General features: G+C 57.0%; 1 protein-coding gene across 1 annotated transcript in view; it reads right to left on the bottom strand.

Annotated features, from left to right (window-relative positions):
- Window positions 1-19554, bottom strand: part of CELF4 (CUGBP Elav-like family member 4) — a 305722-nt gene that overhangs the window by 57675 nt on the left and 228493 nt on the right. Inside the window, exon 3 of the mRNA XM_046670818.1 lies at window positions 15644-15722. Within this exon, the coding sequence (XP_046526774.1) occupies window positions 15644-15722 (79 nt within the window). The remainder of the gene's footprint in view (window positions 1-15643; window positions 15723-19554) is intronic.

Genomic DNA, 19554 nt, shown 5'->3' with positions numbered 1-19554 from the left:
GGGGGGCTGGGGCAGAGGCTGGGTGGAGTGTGGGCAGCGCCTGAGGCCCCCCAGACCGTGAGGCTATGAGGAAGGGCAGGGCGTCCTCTGTGCCCAGCTGCCCTGGGCCCCCTGCAGATACCCCTGAGCCTGCTGGCTCTCTCTGTCGTGGGGAGAGATTAACATTTGAAATTCGTGCAGAGGGCTCCTTCCTCCGCTCCCCACCCCTCGCTCCCCCCCCAAAAAAGGAAAACAGTCGTTGAAATTGAAAAATGGTGCTCAGTGAAGGGTTTAAAGACATTTTGAATTTAAAATATATTTTAAAGGTCATTTTCAGCAGTAATTATGTTATAATGGTGGGGCTCTTAGCCAAAGCAGAGTCCCACAGTAACATGAGACCAAAATGGAGAGTGGTAAGGGCCTCGGTCTCCTGGAGCCCTCAGAACGGGGTCGGGGGGGTTAGTAGGGGACCCACACATCCTCCCTATAGAGCCCATGTCAGGGTCACCACTGGGTCCCCGGGAACAGGGAACTAAACAGTCAAATTTGGCCCTGGCACAGAAGGGTCCTCCAAGAGGCCCCCCAGAGTACCACTTCCAGGCTTTGGGTCTTCAAAGGACTCTCCAGTGCGGCAGAGACTGGTGGGTCTGGCCTCCAGCCTGGTGGGACATCCTACCTTCCTACCCCTCACCCTACCCTCCGGCAGGCACATCCTTTCCTTCTGCTTCCAGATGCTCCCTCTGGGGCTCTCCTGGTGGTGGGCTCCTCCACCCATCCTGGGGGGCCACCTCCCTGGGGGGAGGCGCATTAAAGGAGGCCCCCTGGTCCACAGCCCCGCTGTGAGGGGAGCGCCGGCAGCCTGCCAGGCCTGTCCCCACAGCTTCCTGAGTGGGGGCTGAGCTTGCAAGGAGCCTGCATCTCTGCACTTCTTGACCGTGACTGTGGTTGACGTTTTTTGGAACAGATTGAGGACATGACTACACGGGCTACTTATTTAAACCTCAACGTTTTCTAGCCTATATCCCCAACGAATAAACCCACCCACCTCTTGGCCCACTTTTCTCCCTCTCAGCGAGTGCACCCATTCTTTGCAGGAAGCCTCACCCACACAGACAGGCAAGCTCGTTGAAGCAACGCACAGTTATGAGCACCTGCTGTTAATCAAACCCGGGATGTTCTAGAAGGGCTGGCGAGGCCCCAGGGGGTTCCATGAGAAAGCAGGCTGGCAGGCTTTGGGGAGAAAAGACAGGCGACAGAGGGCATGGGGGCAGGGGTGTGTCTGGGCATGTAGAAAGCGCCCAAAGGGCCAGATCAGGGGCAATGGAGGTAACCCCGGAGGGCTGCAGGAAGGTGGTGTGTGGAGCATGAGCGCAAACGAACAAAAGGACGAGGAACCAGGTGCAGCGAATAAAGAAATAAACTGCGGCCTCGGCCTCTCCCAACCTTCCAGCACTATCAGCTCAACTGGGGAGAGGTGGGTTCGCTCCCGAGGCTTCTGTCGGGTCTCCAAAGGCGGCAGAGCCTCTGCGATGGGGTGGTAGGGGGTGCAGAACCAGAGCCTGGGGACAGTGTTCCCTGCGCACGGCCCCGCCTTCAGCCGCTCCGTCCCTGTGGGCTTCCTTTGGGGGAGTCTGGGAGAGAAGCAATCAACCTGGCCGTGGTCCCCTCTTCCCCGCGGCCCTGAGACGGACGGCGAGGGGCGCGCGCGTGGATCACCCAGAAGGGTAGACTCGGTCCGGCTGCGCGGTGGGGGACAAGCGGCGGCGGCGCGCCGGTGGGGGCTGGTGGTCCCCGGGTTCCGAGGTGCAAGCTAGCGGGGCGAGGATGGGGCCTTGGGGGGTTGTGGCCTGGGACCGGAGCCCTGGAGGCGGCGGTAGGATGGAGGGAGGCAGGAGGAGGAGAAGAGGCGAAATATAAAAATATCTGGGAGAAGCGCAGCGCCGGGATACAGTGTTATTAAACTAAAGCATCTTATAAAACTCAAGCCATTAATAACAGGCTGCCGCCACGTCGGGGTAATTTATTCAAATTGCGGGTCCGGGATGGAGGAGCAGATGTTTCAGAGCTGCTGGTGTCACGGAATGAGTTCCAAGGGAGGAGGGGGCAGCGCCGCATTCCTAGGGGGGCGGGGAGGGGCCCTTCGCCGGCTTAGCGAGAGTCCCCTTGTTCCACCAGGAGGCGGAGGCCTCACTGCAGGCTGCCGGAAGCGGGGAGGAGGGGTCTGTGGCGGAGGACAGCTAATTTAGTTCAACAAGTGCCAGGATGGAAAACCAGAGGGTGAGACAGGCAGGCAGGTCCCCCTGCCTGGAATGTCGCTGCTCCCATCCTATCCAATTGAAATGCTACCTGACGCTCAAAGTCATCCATGTTTTTTTCACACCCACAGTGCGGTGCTGGGAATCAGAGGGGCCTGGCGTCCTTCCCAGATGCACCCACCACCCATCTGCATCACCATCCCGAGCAAGTTAACCTCTGGGCCTCAGTTGCTTCATCTCTACAAGGGAGCAGTAATACCCAAGTCATGGAGTAGGGAGAGGAAGAAACAGCGCCCTGCGGAAGGACTGGTCCATGCAGGGGGCAGTTACGGTCGCTTGGTTTCCGGTCCTGCAGCTTATGGCTCTCACTTGTGGTGACTTAGTGCTTTGATCTGAGTTCTCTTCATGGCCTCCTTGGTTTCACCCCAGTCCTAGCTAGACTGTAAACCTCCTGTAGCCAAGAATCATGTTGGTGTGCCCATCTGTACAGGGCGAGGAGGGCACAGGAGTCCTAGTAAGGGGTCAGCGTCTCCGAGTCGGGCCACAGTTTCCAGGACAGAGATCAGGAAAGTCAGATGACCCCTGGGCTCCTGCCAAGACCTGGGGAAGCAGAAAGCCCTCCTGTCTGATTTTGCCTTTTTGCCAAACATCTCCCCTGTGAAGTCGTGTCTGACTCTAATTCACTCCCCTCCTGGGAGTGTCTAATGCTCGGGGTCGGGGGGATGCTGCTCAGCTGGTGTCTTCATGCTGAGTCTGAACCCCCACTGGGGCAGGGAAGACAGAAGGGCCCAGCAATTTCTGGGTGCCCTGACTCACTATCTAAAATGGATGGAAAGAAGTTTTCTTCTCCTTTCTCTGTTTTGCAGATCTGGATGCCTGCTTATTCAGTGGACTTAAAGGGGGGCTCGGCCCAATCAGGGGATGCTCTGTAACAGTGCCCCTCGGGTGTCCAGCGTTATGCTTGAGTTCCAGGCCCATGGCTGACAAGGCCTTCGGTGGCCCCTGATGACATGTTGCAGTCAGCAGCGGGCAGATACAAGGATGACACTCTGGAAATGTCCCAATTGGAGGCAGACACGTCTCTTCCCACAGGCCCCGCCCCGATGGTACCACCACAACGTGATGAGAGGAGAACGAGGAGGCCCTTCTGTCCCCCACACAGCCCTGACCTGAAATGACACCACTGGAGTGATATTCTGCTAGAGAAAGATTGCTTGAGCAAATTCCACTCTTGGCAGGACAGCATCGGTGCATTTATCAGAGGCGAGGGCCCAAGGTCTGGGCAGAGGGGCCACCCTTGCCATCTCTGTGGTCTGGCCTGGGGACCACCCTGGACTTGAGAGTAGGGGGGAACTGGCTGTCAGAAGCCTGGGGCAAGACTATGGGGGCCACCACTACCCCCTCCCCAGGAGAGGTGAGGGGAAGTGGGAGCGCCGTGATGGGAGAAGAGGACTTGTTTCCCGCTTCCCACCCTGGACCTCCCCCTACGTGCTCACTGCCCACCTGGCTGGGAGGTCAGTGGCGGCTGCCCACCCCATGCCTCTGCTTCTGGCAAATTGGACCTGTGTGTAGCTCAAGGTTCATTTCGAATGAAGGAGAAAGCGCAGCCCCACACTTGCGGGGCAATCAGCGCGCTCCGTGATGAATGGAGCCTGTGTCACTCAGTGAAAATGAATATTTCTTTGCGATAATGGCCAGATGGTAGCAACTCTCCGATCCAAATTAAAACATGCATGATAAATGCCAGGAAAACAGAGGAAGACAAAACCCCAACCTGGAGTGAATTCTCTCTATAAATCTTCTCCCTGCGCCCCCCCTCCCCCACCACCACAGCGGCCCAGCTAATAGCCATTAAATTATTAAGATGCACTGCAAGGAGAGTGCCAATGTCAGTGGCACCTGTTCCCCTGCCCACCTCTGCCCCCTGCCTGTGGGTCTGACTTTGGAGGGGCTGGGGGAGTGGGGAGAAGAAAGAAGGGGCTGCTTTTAGGTCGGCAGAGAGCTGGGATGGTGGAGAAGGTTCCCACTTAGAGACACAAGTGGGAGACTGGCCTTGTGGTGCTGGCAGTGAGGGAGGGCTGCTGAGGTGCCCAGTCAGGCTCTGTGGAGGGCTGCACATGCCGGCCCCCAAGGAGGGCACCTTCTCTATGGAGAGAGGAGAGACTGACACTCACTGCCTGACTCTGTGGCTCAGACAAAGGGCAGGAAAAGGACTCTGAGCCCGGAAGCCCAGTGAGGAGCAGCTGGAGAAAGCATTTCGGCAGGGCTCTGGCCACATGGAGCTGGGCAACTGGGAAGGGTAAGAGACGACTGTTTGAGGGCAGGTGGGTGCCTGAAAGTGGGTGTGTGCTTGGAGGTCTGAAGGCAGCAGGAATTGGGCAGGGCAGTGGTGGCTTTGGGGTTTGTATTTCATGGTGACAAAAGGGCTCTTGAACTTACGGTTTAATTCCCATGCCCCCTACCCATCCCCTCACAGCTGGAGGCTGCATCTGGCTCTCCTTGGTCTCCATGACAGCCTGTCCAGTCCTCTCTGTGGGTGGCCGGCCTTCCCAAGTCCAGCTTCCATCAATCAACAACCACCTGCATAGTCTCCAGGATGTCTTGTCATCGTCCGGAAAACCCTCTACTCTTTAGCTGGGCATTCCTTGGAACCCTCTCCTTGGGCCCACTAGTTTTCTCATTTTCCCTGGGTAGGCTCTATGCCATGGAGCCTGCCTTCCCTGTCTCATCAGCTTCTCAGCCTCAATCTCCTCCAAACGGGAGCCTCTTCCAGAAAGCCTTCCTTGACTGCTCGGGCATGCACGGCTCTCCCCTCCTGCACAGCTCTCCCCTCTGTGGGCAGTGGTTTGCGCTGTCTCCGCTGCTCATCTGGTGCTCCTGAGGCTGTAAACTGATCTCTCCATCAGACTGTGAGCTTTTCTAGGGCCTGGAACTCAGCAAAGACTTGAAGACATCTTCCTGGACCCCCATGCATCTGTCTTTCATGGTCTGTCAGCTCTCTAGGAACAGACACTATCTCTCTGAAGTTTTGAGTCACTTGCAATTGACCATTTATGTCTGAGCCTTAAAAGTCACCTGGGCCAGTTACCCAGTGTTGGGATGTGGCGTGCATGATGTCGGCATCATGGGTTTGTCCCTGATATGGTCAAAAAGAAAACCCATGCTGCCTGGTCCCTACTGACCTCCAGCCTCCGCAGAGCTTCTCTCCGCGCCAGGCCCAGACAGACAGGCCCTGAGTGCCAAGTTTGGCTCTCCTCTGCTGGGCAGACATGGCGTTTCTCCACTTGCTCCTCCCAGCTGACCCTTCACGCTCAGACGGGCCACAGACAGGCTCATCCCGCTGCTGACCAGGCTCGCACCCAGGCAAGTCCCTCTTCAGACCTGCTCCGCGTCCCCCTAGATCTCCCCATTCCCAAAGGGCATGGGTGAGGGGAGTGAGGAGCTGGAGAGCCCATCCTGAAGGCTGTGGTCCAGCCTCCTCCTCTGTCAGGTGGCATCGATGCTGGGAGAGCTTCCTCTGGGCGTCAGCAGCCCAGCACAGACCGAGAGAAGGCAGCGGGGTGTGGAGGCCTTCGCAGAAGGGCTGAGGCATGAAAGGGGACGCCTGGCTGTGTGGTCTTGGGCAGGTCAGCTCTCCTTTCCAAGGCCTGGTCTCCCCATCCATGAAATGGGGTGCTGCGCAGCCAATCTTGCAGGGCTGTTGCAGGGCTCGAGGCTCTCTGAGTGGAGGCTCTGGATGACTTAAGGGGAGGATCAAGGCCCTACGGCTCTATTCGTCTTCCTTTCAGAGCCCTAGCTTGCTGTTGGCAGCAGCTGCTGCGGGCACTGCCTGGTTCCCTGCGTTGCCTGGCTGGGGGGGAGGGAAGGAGCGCCTCTCTAACAGCAGGCGGGGCATGACTGATCAGGAAGACGGGGCAGCAGCATTGAACAGAGAAACGAGACTCTGGGCTGGGCCTAGTGAACTTGGACTGAAGAGTGATAAGAGACACACTCAGACACTGTGTACACGAGCACAGGTGCGCGTGCCCTGGATTCCAGGAGCAGCGAGACCCACAATGCACCAAATCTGAGTCTTCCAGAAAGTGGACCCTTGTTTCCAGCCAAACCAATTCTTCAACATTCTTTAAAAACAGATCTAAGATGCCACATATTTGCCTTGCTTGTCTCTGTCTTTATGTCTTTGCCTGTGACAGCCCAGATGCTACCTCTTGATAAACCCATCATCCCAATAACCACCTCCTCCAGGAAGCCTTCCTTGTCACGCCTCATTCTGGTCATTCACAAGCTCCAAACAGCGCTGGCCCTAGGCAGTATGATTTTTATTTGCACTTTGTGGATCAGACCTCGTCAGAAGTCCTGGCCCATGTCCCCTCTTCTCATTTCCCAGGGACTGGACTCTGAGAATAAAATAGTAGCAGCAGCTGTCATCAGGGAAGACCCCACAATCCACCCACTGCCTTCCACCTAGGGCAGCTCCAAGGGGCATCATCATCCCCTGTGGAACAGGAGGGGCAGGGCCTCGCTGTGGGAAGGACAGGAAATTTGGAGGCAGAGCCCTGGCTGTGATGCCTGCTCTGGCTCCCTCCCCACCTGGCTGAGCATCCCTAGATGTTTTCAAAGCACTACTTATATCATGTCACTCCTTGCCCCAGAGCCTTAGGAGGCTTCCCTTTGCCTAAACGCATCCATTTAAAGCACCTTCTGGAAATCAGCTCCCATATCCTGCCCTCCCCCCAGAGCAGACCCCTCCTTCTGGCCTCTTTGGCTCAGGTTATCCTCCCACCTGGGAAGCTCTGTCCTTCCTCGCTCAAATCCTCTCCCCTCTGAAGGCTAGGTGGGTGTTACCTGTTCTTTTTTCTTTTTTAAATGATTTTTTTTTTCCGGTGAGGAAGATTGGCCCTGAGGCTACCATCTGTTGCCAATCTTCCTCTTTTTTTTTTTTCCTCCCCAAAGCCCCAGTACATAGTTATATATCCTAGTTGTAAGTCATTCTAGCTCTTCTACGTGGGATGCCGCCATAGCCTGGCCTGATGAGTGGTGCATAGGTCTGTGCCCAGGATCTGAACTGGTGAACCCGGGGCTGCCAAAGTGGAGTACATGAAATTAACCCACTGGGCTATGGGGCCAGCCCCCTACCCATTCAGATCTTTTGGTCCATATTGTCTTTCCCTGCCTTCTCCTACCACTTCCCCCTGTACAACCTCAGCACTCCCGTGTTGTCATCAGGCTGTTCCAAGTCAGGTGAGCCAGGGACCAGGAGGGCTCTGGATACGTCTTGCCCACGTCAGGGCTCACTCAGTGCAGTACTGAGGACCACCTGGCCCAGGAAGGACTGCCTGTGACATTCCCTCTCTCATCTTGCCCATCTCTCAGAGAAGCGGGGAATCTTCCTCCTGCTTGTGCACACAGTGCCCGCAGCAGGATGCCATGGGAGTGGTGATGGGGCGGGAGACAGAGGGCCGTGGTCCCCTCTCAGTCATTCCTATTCCTGTCATCAGCCCCTTCAGCTTGGGCACACACGAGGCAGCTCTTAAATATCATCCTGAGCCCATTTGCAATGATTAATCTCCCATTTCCCCTGAAACACTCCTTTGCTAAATTACCCAGGGCCAGAGGGAATTTGGTGAGGAGCCGCCAGTCTCAACTTAACTTGCCGAACGGATTAAAAAAAAAAACCCTCAGAAACAAAGTGCTGATCAATCAACACCCCTTTGCCCAGCCGAAAACCTAAAGTCCATTTAAACTCAGCAGGTTTGCAGTTAATTATAATTTTGCACCTATGGCAGGACTTACCGAGGTATTTATAATGCGTCTGCCCCACTGGAGCCGCCACGAGGCCCTCCCTGGGGACCCTTTCCACCAGTCGCCTCCTGCCCCAACCACAAAGACCTATTTCACGCAGCTGCTGTTTGGGTTCACTTGTGTAAACTAGAGGAGCTTCCCCGATTTTAAAAATTTCTTTTTAAAAGGGAGAGAAAGGACGCCAAGATTCTTTTATGTTTGAAGTCAGAAGGAACAGGGATTATGGAGAATCAACCACGGTGCAAGGCGAACATCGCAGCCCCAAGGCCTGGAGAGGCCCCAGGAGCATGTGTCCACCCTCCCGCCATGAGCCTGCCTCTTACCCAGCCCCTCCCGCTTTTAGAAAGACGATCAAGAAGAAAAGCAGCTCCACAGCCTCTCTCAGCCTCCTCCTTAGAGCTCAGACACCCTGCTTTGTCAGCCTGTCCTGTCCTGTTCCCACTGGAATTTCTCGAGCTGTAGATTCTAATGTTTTCCCTTAACACCAGCCCCAAAGCCAGTGTCCCGGCAGATCTTTCCTGTACTTGAATCCCTCATTTATTGTGGACTGATGTTTAAGAAAAGGCATTACAGTGTTCAGCTTGGGAAGTTTGTGTCAGACACAAGACAGCGGGGTGGATGGGGCAGGGAGCAGCCTGGGGCAGGGGCTGCTGCAGGCCCTGCCAGACCCTGTTCAGGTGATCTGCCTTTGGGAAGGGCTGAAGGATTAGACACCTCATCCCCAGGCCAAGTGACCCATCTAGGATTTGGCTTCTTTGATGGGCAGGAAGTTCTACCACATATCTGACCACAATCCCTCCTACTTTTGTTTAAGAATTTCCAACTGTTAGGTTCTCTAGATCATGACTGGGGTGGGGCTAGCTCTGCTCATTCTGGGGTCTCTCAGGGTACAAATCAAGAGCCCCAAATATAGATCAGGATGTACTAGACCCAGGGGGAGGTGCCTAATGCCCTAAAGGGGAGAGACTGAAGTGGAGGTGGAGAGGCTCGTGCTGTGGGATTTGACTTCCAGACACGTGGCTTGGGGCTGCACAAATGAGGCTGTTTTGGGGGCTGAGTCTCTGCCCACTCCCAGCCTCACGTCTCAGGGAGCCTCACCCAAGAGTTCCCGCAGGGAGTTCACACGTGTCCTTCATGCCTTTCTCACACCTCCCCGCTCCCCGTGCACTGCACCCTGGTCGGGGCTCTCTGGAATTAATACGGTTTTTTAAAACCTGGTTTCCTTACTGTCTTGGCATAATTTCAGATCAGTCTTCAATGTGCTGCGGCCCCTGGTCCTTTAGCTTTAGGTTTCTGTGTACCCCTCCCTCCTGGGCTGAGGGCTTCCTAGCAGAACCCGGAGGGGTTTCTCTTCACCCAGAAGCTTTTGCCAACTGAGTCATTTGTTGCCTCCTAAGACTGGGAAATTGAAACTTCTGTACATCGAATTTTCATTAAGCGGGACCAGCTTGCATGTCCATTTCATCTAAATGCTCCCTAACTGCATACCTAGAGTTATGGGGCTAAACAGCTAGAAAAGTCTGGAAGTGAGAGACCTGCATCGGGGGGTCAGCGGTGTGGCCCTGGGTCTCCGGAGGTCCCTGGACCTCTCAGCAGCCGGGAACTGCCCCCACCCGGGTCTGCACCCCTCAGTTGGTCGCCAATGGCTCCCAAAAGGCCTCCCTGACAGCCCGTTGTCTGTGTCTGTTTAGAAATAAAAATATGCTCGGAGGAGAAATGAGGAACTTAATAGGATTTAAAAAGCCGCAGGAAGCGATGGGGCTACAGATGGTGGAGGGGCCGGGAGGACGGAATCAGCCACGGATTTATGGTGGGGAACGTGGCCTCGGGGAGGGCCTCGGAGCCGCGCTCACATGCGATGTGTCCAACCTCATTAGCTGGCCCAGCGGGGCTCCGCTGCCACACGAGTGCAGCCACCGTGAGCGGGGACAGACGCCCCGAAGATGCTGTTAAATGAACAGGGGCAGCGGAGAAAGGCTGCAGGAAGGCTGCTTGGTGAAATGACTGGGCGCCCACCTGCCTCAGGGATGAGGGGAAATGGGATGACTCACAGGCTGTCGCCCCTGCCCCGGGCCTCCCGTGCCTGCCTCGCCCTGCTCGGATCCCGCTAGAGACCTGGTCCAGCCAGAGACCGGCTGAGAAAGCAGGGTGAGCCAGAGCTGGGGCGGGGAAGCCGACGTGAGCTCCCTGGTCTGGAAATGGAGGGAAGGGAGGAAGTGGAACCTGCTGTGGGATCCTCCTGCCCCAGGCAATTCTCAAGGACTTGGAGAGGACATAAAAAGAGGTTCCTTCACCCTCTGGAAGCTTCCCTAGGGGGTCTCTTTCATGGCTGGAGCTCAGGGCCACGCCCTTCTAGGATCATCGGCCTCGGCCAGGCTCTCCCTGCTCAGGTTCAGTCTCAGCGGCCCCCTGCCTCCTTCCCTGGGCCTGACGAAGGCCTCCTGAGGCAAACACGCTCAGATAGGCCAGGGAGGGGACCTGGGAACCCCTTATCAGTCCCCGTCTCGGGCTGTGACTGCTCCCCCAGCTCAGGCCTCACGTGTCCCAGCCAAAGGCCTGTGTGGGCTGGAGCGTGTCTATGTATGTGTGGGGTTCCAGTCCCAGGTGCTGTGGCCCAGGAGGGGGCCTTGGTTCCAAACCCTGGAAGACTCACGTTCCCTCTAGAGGGGCTTCCCAGGGTCACACCTGCCCCCTTCTGAGGGGGGGGGGCAGCCCCTTGGCCATCCCGAACCCCTCCTTCCCAGGATTCCCTCCCAAGCCGTCTTGGTTTCTACCTTCTCCAAATTGTCAACCAGCCATCTTGCTGTTTCTCCTGTCATTTCATGTTGATGTGACCCCTGTCGGTGCCCCACCCCCAGCCACTATGTCCCTGTGGGGATATTTCTTTTCCACCTCACTGGGAGCGTGTGTGAAACTGGGTGTGTCTGTGGGTGCCTCCGTCAGTGTAGGCATGTTGGTGCGATGGTGTGAAAGGTGTGGGACTGACTGCTTTCCTCCAAACACGGCGTGCATGAGGCCCACATTAGCTCAGTACATGGTCACTGGGAAGGGGTGGGAGTGGTTTCTGGTGATGGGCGGGGGGCTTTCTAGGGGTCCCTGGAGACAGCACACAGCTGCTGGTATGTGCGTGGGAGAGGTGGCGCTGGGGGTGGGGTCAGGCCAATGTCTGCTCTACCTGGCCCAGGTCTCAGCCACTCCTTCCCTCCTCAAGGGCCCCTCCTCGGCCACTGACCTTCTTGGGCCCTTTGAGGGGTATAGGCACACTCCCCAGCCCAAGCCTCCTCCACTTCCACCCAGGGGCCCCCAGGCAGGTTTGCTGCCCAAGGCCAGGCGCCCAGAGCCTGACTCCCTGAAAGGAGCCCCCACAACTTGGCCGCAGAAGCCCCCCTTCATGGGGGGCCTTGTCCTGTCTTCCGGCCTTAGCACTCACCTGGGCTGAGACCAGGGAGGATGGGGAGGGGGTCGGGGCTGCAGGGCTGTGCACTGTAGGCTGAGAGTGGAACCGAGGCCGAAGGGCCCCTGCAGCTGTGGAGACTCAGTTCAGATGCTGACCGTGAACCACAGGGCATGCCCTAGGGAGTGTCCTTGCCTCCAGACGGCCAGGGCCCTGTGGGAGGTGGGGCCAGTGGGGGCGTTCCCTCCACCCCGTTCCTCTCTGTCCCTTGCCTGCTTCACTCCCCTCCTTAAAGGATTGGCTCGCTTATTTGGGGGTGAATCTAAGTACGACTTGCTCCAGTGAGCTCTGCAGGGTTAACTGCACCCTCCGTGCATGGATGGTTTCTGGGGAGGTTCTTTCTCTTTTGGTTTTCTTTCCCTGCCTAGCTGGTGCCCTGGCTCTTGGGGGTGGTAGCAGGAGAGGTGGTCTCCTCTCTTCCTGCCCAAGGACATTACAGCTGTGATGCCTGGTCCCTCTGCCTGGTCTCCCCACCGGAATCAGTGGCTCCTGCTTCTGATGGAGACAAGCTTAACCCCTCGGCCTTGTGTTCAGGGCCCCATTTTCTTTGTGCCCTGTCTCCTGCCAAGTCTACACTTCCTGGTCCAATTGCCACCTCCTCCAGGAAGCCCTCCCTGCCTACTCCAAGCCACAGTGAGCCCTCTCTTCTCTGACCCACTCTAGCCCGATCTCTCATGTTTCACAGGTAGGTCCCAGAGCTCCTTGTCCGGCCTGGCCCTGCCTCCCTCACCTGGGACCCTGTTCTTCTCCTCTAGGTCACCTTGAGAATGAGCCTTGAGGCATGACAAATGCCTGTGGCACCATCCCACTGCCCCCTGAGTCTGGGAGACTATCCTGGGAATCAGAGAAATGCAGAGCACATAGGTGCTTGTGACTGACAGGCAGGGGTTTGAATTCTGGCTCTCCCACTTTCTAGCTGTGTGACCCTGAACAAATTACCTGGCCTCTCTGTGTCTTGGTTTGTACTTTTAAGTGGGGCCAATAACTTGCACTTTCCAAAGTTATTGCAGGGAGTAAACATATTTGTTTAAAGTCCCAGCCCTCAGTAGTGCTCTGTAAACAGCAGCTTCACTGAGAGTGAGTACTCCTGTGCCCAGGAGAGGGAGCGGAGCCCAGAGATGGGGTGCCTGGGCCTGAGCTCATTCTGGGCAAAGCCAGGACTGGGGCCCTGGACCAGAACAAGAACTGCCGTCTTGTGCTCTTTTGGGGAGCTGAGCACCCAGCCAGTCCTTCTTCCTTACACTCGGCGCATTTCAGATACCTGTGTCTCTATCCCAACCTCTGGAGGGAAGGCTGGAGCCAAACCCCCACCAGAGAAAAGAGAACTCAGCTCCTGTCCGTCCTGACGGGAGGTTCCTGACAGACGGTGGCCTGTCAGTGCCAGCTAGCAGTTCCTGTCAGAGACAGGAGCCCCAAAGGGAAAAGCCGCCCATGTTCCCACAGACCTGCACACATGGCACTCCTCCATCCACGCCTGTCCCTGGACCCCTCCTCTGAGTGTAAGCTGATGTGACCGGCAGATGCTTCTAGAAGCATGAGATTTGGAAGAAGAAGCTGGGACGCTGATGTGACTGCAGTGGGCTATGGCCTCCCTCTGTGGTGGGCGAGGCCAGGGGAAGCCATCCACCTGCCCAATAGCCCAAGGCTCCTGCATGGACATCAAATCCTAGGCAGAAAATCCATCTCTTTGCACTGCTCATGAGCATTCAGGGGAGTGCAGGTAGGGGTCCTGAGGGCACATGTGTCCCATGTCCTCTGGGCCTTTGGGGACTCTGTGTAACCTGGGAACAGTTTCCGGAGCTGGCATGAGGAAAGCCTCGTGGGGCAGCCCCCCCCCCCCCTTCCTCTGGGGCCACTTCCCTTTCCTGCCCCTCCCTTGTCCTCCCAGCAGAGTCCCAAGTCTTCCAAGCTCCTTCCCATCTTCCGGGCCTTTCCCGTCATGTGCCTCCTCCTCCATGCCACTCCCATCCTGGCCTTCATACCCTTCTCCCCTTCCCACTTCTTTCATCTGTTTTAGTGTTCACCTCTCCCCCACCCCCTCCCCGCAAGAAGAAGTATTTAATGGATATTAAATTATTTTAAACTGACTTTCTTTTTTTTTTTTAAATAGCTTGGTGATAATGCTGACTCAGGATCATCTCACTGTTTAATATTGAATATGCAATTAATAGAGAGATGTTTAGGTTTGGCTCTCTTTTCCCCCCTTTCGACTGCAGGAAGAATAAAAGAGCTGATTAATCTGGTTTGGGGCAAGTGTCAGCGGCCGGAGATATATAGGAGAAAGGAGATGAGGTTAGCAACTCGGAGTCTGAGAGCTACTGCCTCGGAGGCAGGTGGAGGGAGAAAAGGTTTGCCTTACAGCTCCGCACAGCCTTGCTGCGTAGAGGGTTTCCAGATACCCCCCACAGGTTCTGGGGAAAACTGGCTGGACTTTGAGCTGTCTGCTCCACACCAGAGGGACCCCCTGCTCCCCCTCAGGGGCCTCCCTCCTTGGGGCCTTGTTCATGCCACCCCCACTTCTTCTCCAGGTGTGGACACTCCCCTCCTTCAAGGCCAGCTCAGGTGCTACCTCCTTCGAGGTCTCTGGCTGCCCCCACCGAGGGGCCCCCTTCTCTGGGACTGCAGGTGCCACTTCCTGTCGGAGTTACCTGCCTGTACGAGAGAGTTTTCTCCCCACCAGGGACAGGGCCCTGGGCTGCATCCTGTCCCTGCTAAGCGGACAAGGTGTTACAGGTGAGTCACTGCGTGACGGGGTGACCTGGGGCCCAGGTCCTGCTGGGCCTGCCTCCCGGAGTCAGTCTCTAGGACAGGCTCCTGGCTCTGCCACATGCCACCAAGGAGAAGCCCCGAGTGAGACCATGGCAGGACAGCACTCCCGTCACTGTCTGGCAAGGGCGCCTGGCACCGGGTGGACAAGGAGCCTCTGGGTGCAGAGAAGACCAGAGGAACTGACCGCCAGGAAAGGGGCAGGAGCCAGCGAGAGAACAGGTGCGCTTTGCTCCATCTTTACCCCTCGACTGACCCATCTTGACTATCGGGGTCCTCAAGATGGGGAGCCCTCAGGGGGCCCCAGGGAGGTGTGTCTGTGCCCTGGGAGGTGGGGCCCGTTCAGGCAGCACCAAGACACCAGCCAGGCCCTGGTGGGTGGGATTCGAGGCCCGGGTGGGCAGGACCACAGGCCATAAAGGCCTTGTGCCCGGGCCAGGTCAGAGCCCTGCGGGGGCTCAGAGGGCAGCGGCCTGAGTTGGAAGGACCACAGGCCCCAGGGGCGGGCAGACCATCTGTGGCCACACTGTAGTTCCCCCAGGACGAGGATCTTGACTCTGAATTTGCAAGTAGTTTTGCCTATTTTACTTTTTACTTTTTGAGGGGAGGGAGAGTGAGGAAGCAATGCCTCAGTGCCTGGCTGAGCCAAGAGGACAGCGACCTGTCCAGGCCCAGGCAAGAAGAGCCAAGGGGCAGAGGGCCGTGGCCTGGGCATGGTGTGGGCATGGGCACCCAGGCCAGAACCCAGGATGGTGGGGGCCTGGCAGAGGAAGCCAGGAGCCTGGCCTGGTGGAGCCTCTGTGTGTAGAAGGGGCAGAGCCCTTACTGATAGAGAAGATGGAGGGGGCCCTCGTTTGTGGGGTGAGGCCATGTCCTCTTGCTCTGTCCCATTCCAGACATCTTCCTGTCTGCCTGTATGTGTCTCCAGGATCTTGGCCTCAGGTCCCACCCCTCACAGGCAGCTCTCCTCTGCTCTCCCCCTCTGGCCTGAACCTTCCCAGGCCAGGGCTGCAACCATTTCCTTCCTCCCAGCCAGGCACCCTTTCAACTGGTCAAGTCCCATCACAGTGGGTGTTCCTTGGTGACACAGAGATGGTTGTATCCTTTGGGGTGTCCTAAAGGGGGCAGAAGAGTACCCTGAGACATGCTACTTGTTTAGTTGCAGAAAGGAAGGAACCCCACCAGCCAGCAGACCCCAATCATCTCTGCCTCCCTGCACTGTCCCCACTCCAGTCATCCAGAGCTCCAAAGTCCTGGCCCAACCCCCGGCCCCAAGGTCCCCAGGCGGGCAGGAGGAGGCAGCAGGGAGTCGCTGCATGGCTGCATCAGGGGAGGAAGGGAGGGAGAGGGGTGGGGAGGAGGGGGACAGAGACAAGTGGGCCCTCACGTGAAGGGGGCTGGCGCAGGCAGCTACTACCTCCTCGGCTCTCGCTGTCCGCGGGCTTCACCTGGATCGGCCGGTTCATCTGCAACAGAGCACAGGGGACAGTGTCAGCGCAGGCCTGGGGGGTGGGGGTGGGGCAGACACAGCCACTCCCAAAGGCAGACAGGTGTTCACAGGTACATAGGTGCACAGACCATACCCTCGGACACATACCCCCATATACACCCCCACACCCAAGCGGCTGCAAAGTGTGCCTTTTCATAAAGTCCCACCCATCTCCCCTCCTGTGCAGTCCCCAGGGCCCCAGGATTTCAGAAGCGTTTCTCTGGATTGGAGACCCTGTGTGTTCCCTTCCAGCTCTGAGCAGCTCTTGCTAATCTGTGATAGCAGAATCTGAGGTCCCCCCCAGCTGCTCTGTGGCCAGCCCTGGTTCACTGGAGAGACAGGGGGCTTTGCTGAAACAGGCTGGTCTCTGGCCTCAGAATGACTCCTGCCCAGGCTGGGGCATGGCAACGAGTTTCACCCCACCCCATGCCATCTCAGACATGGGCTGTGGGTCCCAGGGTGACTGAGGCACAGGGCCACCCAGCTCCTGGTTGGAGCAGAGCTCAGGGTTGGGACCCTGACTGCAGCCAGAGCTGTCCCCTCGGGGTGTGTAGAGTGGGCACAGCTACCATCTCCCATGGTGTCTGGGTGCCAGGAGGACACCTGGGCACCGCCTGACTCCCCAAGTCTCCCGGCCGCCGGTCTCTTTCGGGGACCTGTTTCAATGCCCCATTCAGGCCACTAGGGGTCTCTGAACTCCAAGCATCCCAGCTCCTCAGCAGCCGTCTTTAATCCTCCCTGCTGCCCAGGGCGCCAGGGTAGGCTCTCCAGCCCTGAGGTCCCAAGATGTTTCAAGCAATAAAAATGGTAGGAATCACACAAATGGAATTGTACTTTGTGTCTTTGCCAGTCTTTGCCTGCCACACATCTCTCTTATCCCTTATCCCTTATCGCATTTCTCTCATAAACACAAACCCCAGGCAAATATTAATACCCCTATTTTATAGATGGAGAAGCTGATGCTGGGCCGCCCATGGCAGGATGAGCCTGGGAACCTGGGTCTGCCAGGGCTGTTTCTGGGCTTCCGTCCTGCACCAGGTGACCTTTTGTTGCCAATTCCCCTGGTGTATGGAGGCTGCACTGGCCAATCACAAGCTTCCTCAGGTTTTCTGGTCTAGGATATGAAGTGAGTTTTGGCTGCGTCAAGACAACTGGGTGGGGGAGTGTGGGTACCCGTGACTCAGCAAGGTGAAGATGAGGCCAGGGGAAGGGCAGAGCCACCGCAAGGAAGGACAGAGGCAGGAGGCAGGACACAGAGCAGAGGAGCGGAGGCACAGGTGGCCAGAGGGGCCAGACGGGATGCTGGGAGCCCATTCAATGAGAGGGGGTCAAATGCCATTGTTTGTCACACAGTCCCCACTTGGCACGCCTTATGGAGTTGAGAGAAAGAAAGGTGCTTTGTATGTAAGCTCTGCCAGCAGACGAGATTGTGGTTTGACAGAAACCTCCAACCACAGAGACATAATGAAGTTCTCAGCTCCAGCTCCATTTAGGGGGCGTTGGCTCCCCTAAAAGCCCCCGCCCTTTCCAGTTCTTGAGCGAAGGGTCCAGGAGGCCGAGCAGGCTTCTGGCTAGGGGAGAAAGGGCTCCAAGGGGAGCCAGGGTGCTCCTGGTTTCCCGCCCAGGACTTTTTGGGACTCAGCATCCAACCCTTTTCCAGATTGTCCCTCCCCTCCTGGAACACCCCTTCCTCCTGGTCTCCCCGAAACCTGTAACATTCTCCTACCCTAGAAAGGCCCCAACGACTGACGTGGACCTAGTTCTGGCCATTGTGTTGTCTTGGGTACATTCCTACGACCCTCTTGCTTATGTAATTGTCAGAGTGCTCTGAGGTGGGGATTATTATCGCTCTTGCCGACGAGGAACCAAAGCTCCGAGGGGCAGCCGCTCCGGGATTCAGCAGTGCTAATGATGCAATGGCCTTTCTATATTTTATTTCATTTGACCTCAGATACTCTCGAAGGAGGGGACCCAGGGAGGAAGTCATTGGGGAAAATGTCCGCATGGCAATGGGAGTTTGGGGCCAGGTTCCTTGGGCTAACAAATCAAATACATCTTCTTCAGCCTGGCCCCCTAAATCTGACCCCACCCCTCTAGGAGTATAGCCATACACTGCTACACCTACAGGAACACGGACAGATGCTGCTTAGGTTATATTGTTAGATCATCGTAACTTCCTCTATAATGCATGCAAATAGAGTATCTTTAACTTTAACCAAGGAAGTGGACTTTCAGAGAGGTTAAGGAACTAGCCCAAGGTCACACAGGTGGTAAAGGGTGATATCAAGATGAGCCCAGGACTCTTGACACCTGCCTACATATTTAGGAGATGCTGGGAATCAGGCGTGAGGGGCTTGAGGATGGTCCAGGAAAGGTCAAAGCAGAAGTGCGGGGAGCAGGGTGCCGGATGGGAGAGTCAGGCTTTCTCAGCAAGGAGGGGGAGGAAGGTGTGGCTGAGGAGGGGCCAGCAGAGGTGTGTGAACCCGGCCCAGCTGGGCTCTGCTGCTGTGGAGATGAGGGAGTGAGTGAGGCTGCGGTGGAGGCCCCAACCCTGGGGCCAGAGCATGCCCAGGCAGACCTCAATGCTTAGGGGTGATGTCGAGAGGAAGGGCAGGGACCACTGGGAGGAGTCCTCCCCTGGCACCTTGTTTCTGTGTCCCACGGCCAGTCTTCTGTACGTGAGAGAGGTTAGGGTGAGTCCTGTGGATTGACAAGGGCTGGGGAAGAGCTGTTTCTGCTACGATGGGGCCCATTTCCATGGTAAATTAAACAAGGCAAATGGAATCTCCTTGTGCGTGGAGCCTTCTGCCCCGGGGGGCACCCCACCCTCAGGCAGCCAGCCACTGTCCCACTGTCCTTGGTACCTGCGCATTCGTGAATGCTCTGCTCTAGGCTCACAGAGCAGGGCCTGATCCTCCCCAGCACCCCTACCCCACCCCAGGCCTCCCTGAGCAGGCCATCCCTGGAGCGTGCTCCCTGATTGCCATGACTCGACACTAGGCTCCAATTTGACTGCGGGCTTCCCAGAGATGGATGCAGGGTCTCATCCAGCCTCCCGCCTGTCCTCAGCCATGGGCTGGGCCCCCACGGGGTGCTCTAAACAGACTGGCGGAGCGGAAGTGAATTGGTTCCCATGGACCTGTGGCTCCTGGGGCCATTTTTCATGTCTCATTATGATCTAGGGATGGTCAGTGTCCAGACAGCCTTTGCGGGGCTGTCAGAGAGGTGCCGGGCTAGATGGAGAGATAAAATACGGCCCTGTGCTTTCTTAATTCTCAGCAGAAATAAAGTGTCAGGCTCAGTTGGGAAGATTTCCCAGCTGAAGCAGGCTCTGTACAGATGCCTCGGGCCTGAAGGGAGATCTCCCTCCCTCGGCCAGTGTCTCTCTTCCCTGTTCCAGACTCTGGCCTTGTCCAGCCTCGCCAACGCCTGGTCCTGCCTTGAGGAGGGAGCAGCGGACAGAGTGAGCCTGTTCTGGGGACAGGAGGCCGAGCCAGGCTACAGAGATGGCCAGTCAGAAGGAGAGGGACATCGAGGAAGAGGAGAGAGGATAATGGGGAGGAAGGTGGGAGGGGAAGTTGCCATCTCCTTTCCTTATTCTTCTAACTCTGCACCCTCTGACCCTGGCCATGGCCTCAGGACTACTTAGGCCCCAGAGTGTCCCTTGCAGGTGAACATCACGCCTCAAGGACGCTGGAGCCCACTTCTTAGGGCTTTTCCGTTCCCCATCTTCTGCTTGTCTGTGCAGCCGTATCTCTCAGCCGCTGTATCGTCCTTGAGGAGGGCCTGGGGCTGGAGGCACTGGGGGC

The sequence above is a fragment of the Equus quagga genome, chromosome 9, assembly GCF_021613505.1.
Source record: "Equus quagga isolate Etosha38 chromosome 9, UCLA_HA_Equagga_1.0, whole genome shotgun sequence".
Lineage (NCBI taxonomy): Eukaryota > Metazoa > Chordata > Mammalia > Perissodactyla > Equidae > Equus > Equus quagga.
This window is presented reverse-complemented; position numbering and strand designations above follow the sequence as displayed.